The sequence below is a fragment of the Mesoplodon mirus genome, assembly GCF_964341445.2.
Source record: "Mesoplodon mirus genome assembly, chromosome: 2".
In the NCBI taxonomy this organism is placed as follows: Eukaryota; Metazoa; Chordata; class Mammalia; order Artiodactyla; family Ziphiidae; genus Mesoplodon; species Mesoplodon mirus.
Window position 1 is genome coordinate 19306203 of NC_138977.1, and position 2520 is coordinate 19308722.

Sequence of the window (2520 nt, forward strand, 5' to 3'; positions counted from 1 at the left end):
ATTCCTTCCCCAAATGGTTAACAGAAGAGAGGATTTGATTAGAACAGCTGAAAAAACCTGATACTCATTCTATGATGGAGCAAAGTAGGCTTTTTCAACCATAAACTGTGATACCACCTTGTTGGTCATAAACCCTGCAGAGATCCAACAAGATGAGCCTCAAATTTCAAAGAGAGTCAGCAGAGGATGCTAAGATATATGAACAGAAGAGAATGCTGCTAAAGGCACAGAGCAAAGAATCCCAAGGAATTTTTAGTGCCATTTTCATTTAATTAGCCAGTAGTATAGCAACCTAAAGACCTTGGCTGTGATCACACCAGGATGTTTTTATGGTACTGCTGCAGGAAAACATGATGGGCAGCTGGCATCCTCTGGCTCATGGTGCTCAGTGAGCAGCTCCAGCACCAACTCCGTGGAGAGCCTATGGCTGGGGGGTGTAGCGGAGGTATTTCTTGCCAGATGGGAGCTCTTTGGTGAAGACTTCTTTAGGGAAAAGTTTTTTGGCCTCCTCTTCAGGGATGGTTAGAAGGACCATCACACTGTCTCCATTCTTCCAATCAACTGGGGTGGCAACCCTCTTTTCTGCTGTCAGCTGGAGAGAGATAATTACTCGGAGAATCTCATCAAGGTTCCTGCCAGTGGTAGCTGGGTAGAGGATGGATAGTTTTAGCTTCTTATCAGGACCGAAAATAAATACCACACGAGCTGTTACAGGCATGCCCTTTTCGTCCTTCTCTGCTAGGTAAAGCTTGCCCAACTGGATGGCAAGGTCCCGATTCTTATCACCAATGATGGGAAAAGGTAACTTTTCTGTGGGCTCATCACCATTGTAAGCATTGATATCCTTGCTCCAGGCAAGATGGTCTTCAACACTGTCTATTGAAAGGGCAATCACCTTAACGTTCCTCTTGGCAAATTCTGGTGCCAGCTTTGCTGCTCTGCCAAGCTCCGTGGTACACACTGGGGTAAAGTCCCAAGGGTGGGAGAAGAGAATGCCCCATGAGTCTCCCACATAGTCGTGGAAACAGATGCGGCCGATGGTAGTATTAGCCTCGAAGTTGGGAGCCTTGTCCCCAAGAAGGAGCCCTCCGGGCATGGCAGCAGCGGTGACATGGAAGGAGGACTCCATTTTCTTATATAAAATGATTATTTTGATGTAGTGCTACCAAAGTCTTAAATCCTTATGCTATTTTAATACTTTAATCCTTCATAGACTTTTACAATTGAATCCTAAAATACAGTAAACACACACATGTAACTGGTGTGTTGAACAAACATGACTAAAGAAATATAGTCAACACAACTTTATGAACTCTCATTGTCCTTTCAACATTTATTCATAGAAAAGTTTTCTTGTTGTCAACTTAAAAGAAAAGTTATATGATCACTTTATTCCATGAAACCCTTTGGAATTATTTCATCAGAAATACAGTACAATAGCTTAAATCTTCATGATTCATTGAAAAGTAAAGTTTCTGGTCACTTCTCCCCACAAGCCCCAATCACCCCACCGTTCACCACCAGTATTGCTGAGTAGCAAGTAGGCTGCTTCTTTTTTTATGAAGGGGTATGATTGGCTTTTTCCCTTTATTCTGTTCATAATCCTACTTCATGCTTTTAGTCTTTCTTGGGTTAGATTTTGGGGAAAATGGAATACAGAAAATTCTTGTTAACTGGTACTCTGATAAGATAATCTTTATACTCTTTGAGTTTGGCATAGGTTGAAAATTAATCCTGGTCTCCAAGTTGCTTTCCTGGAAACCTCTGAGAATGATTACTGGGACTCTCTGGACAAAGCCTGAATGGACAACCCTATTTGTCCTATATCTGTCCTGCCCCAGCTGCCCCCTCACCCCCCTCACCCTCCTACTCCCCATTCCTCCACCCCTAGCTTTCTAGTTACCCACTCTTACACAGTTTCTTGGGCAGGATTCAAGAGGGCTCCGTTCTTGCAATTGTTTTTATGTGGCTGATTTTTTTTTTGTTTGGTTTTTTGGCTTTTGTTGTTGTTTTTAATGGACGATTCTTACAGTCCTTTCTTCTGAAAAAAAGCAGGCCACCATTCTGCTGCTAACATCACTCTGGGTTTCTTAACCTGTGTCAGGCACATTTTCTAAGCCTCCAGTGTGGGCATACTCTCTGGGTGGTCCCTTTGGGGTCACTGTAAATGGCTGAGGCTTAGAGTAAGTCCCTCCACTTAACTGGGCATCCTGTATTTTATCTGGTTACTTTATTCACCCTTCCCCTGTGGCTGAGTAGGACATAACAGCACTTCTCTCAAACATATCCTTTCCAAATCTCATTCCAACTTCCCTCTTAACCCGGGCTATATCCCTAAGAGGTAAAGGCAGGGAATTTAGTTCTTGGATTTTTTTTTTTTTTCGGTATGCGGGCCTCTCACTGCTGCGGCCTCTCCCGTTGTGGAGCACAGGCTCCGAACGCGCAGGCTCAGCAGCCATGGCCCACGGGCCCAGCCGCTCCACGGCATGTGGGATCTTCCCAGACCGGGGCACGAACCCG

General features: G+C 44.4%; 1 protein-coding gene across 1 annotated transcript; it reads right to left on the minus strand.

Moving 5' to 3' along the window:
* Nucleotides 1-249: 249 nt before the first annotated feature.
* Nucleotides 250-1119, minus strand: LOC309797011 (peroxiredoxin-6-like). The gene has a single exon (XM_082610384.1). It carries the CDS (start codon nt 1094-1096, stop codon nt 422-424), a length of 675 nt encoding a protein of 224 aa, XP_082466510.1. The 5' UTR covers nt 1097-1119; the 3' UTR covers nt 250-421.
* Between the last annotated feature and the right edge of the window lie 1401 nt (nt 1120-2520).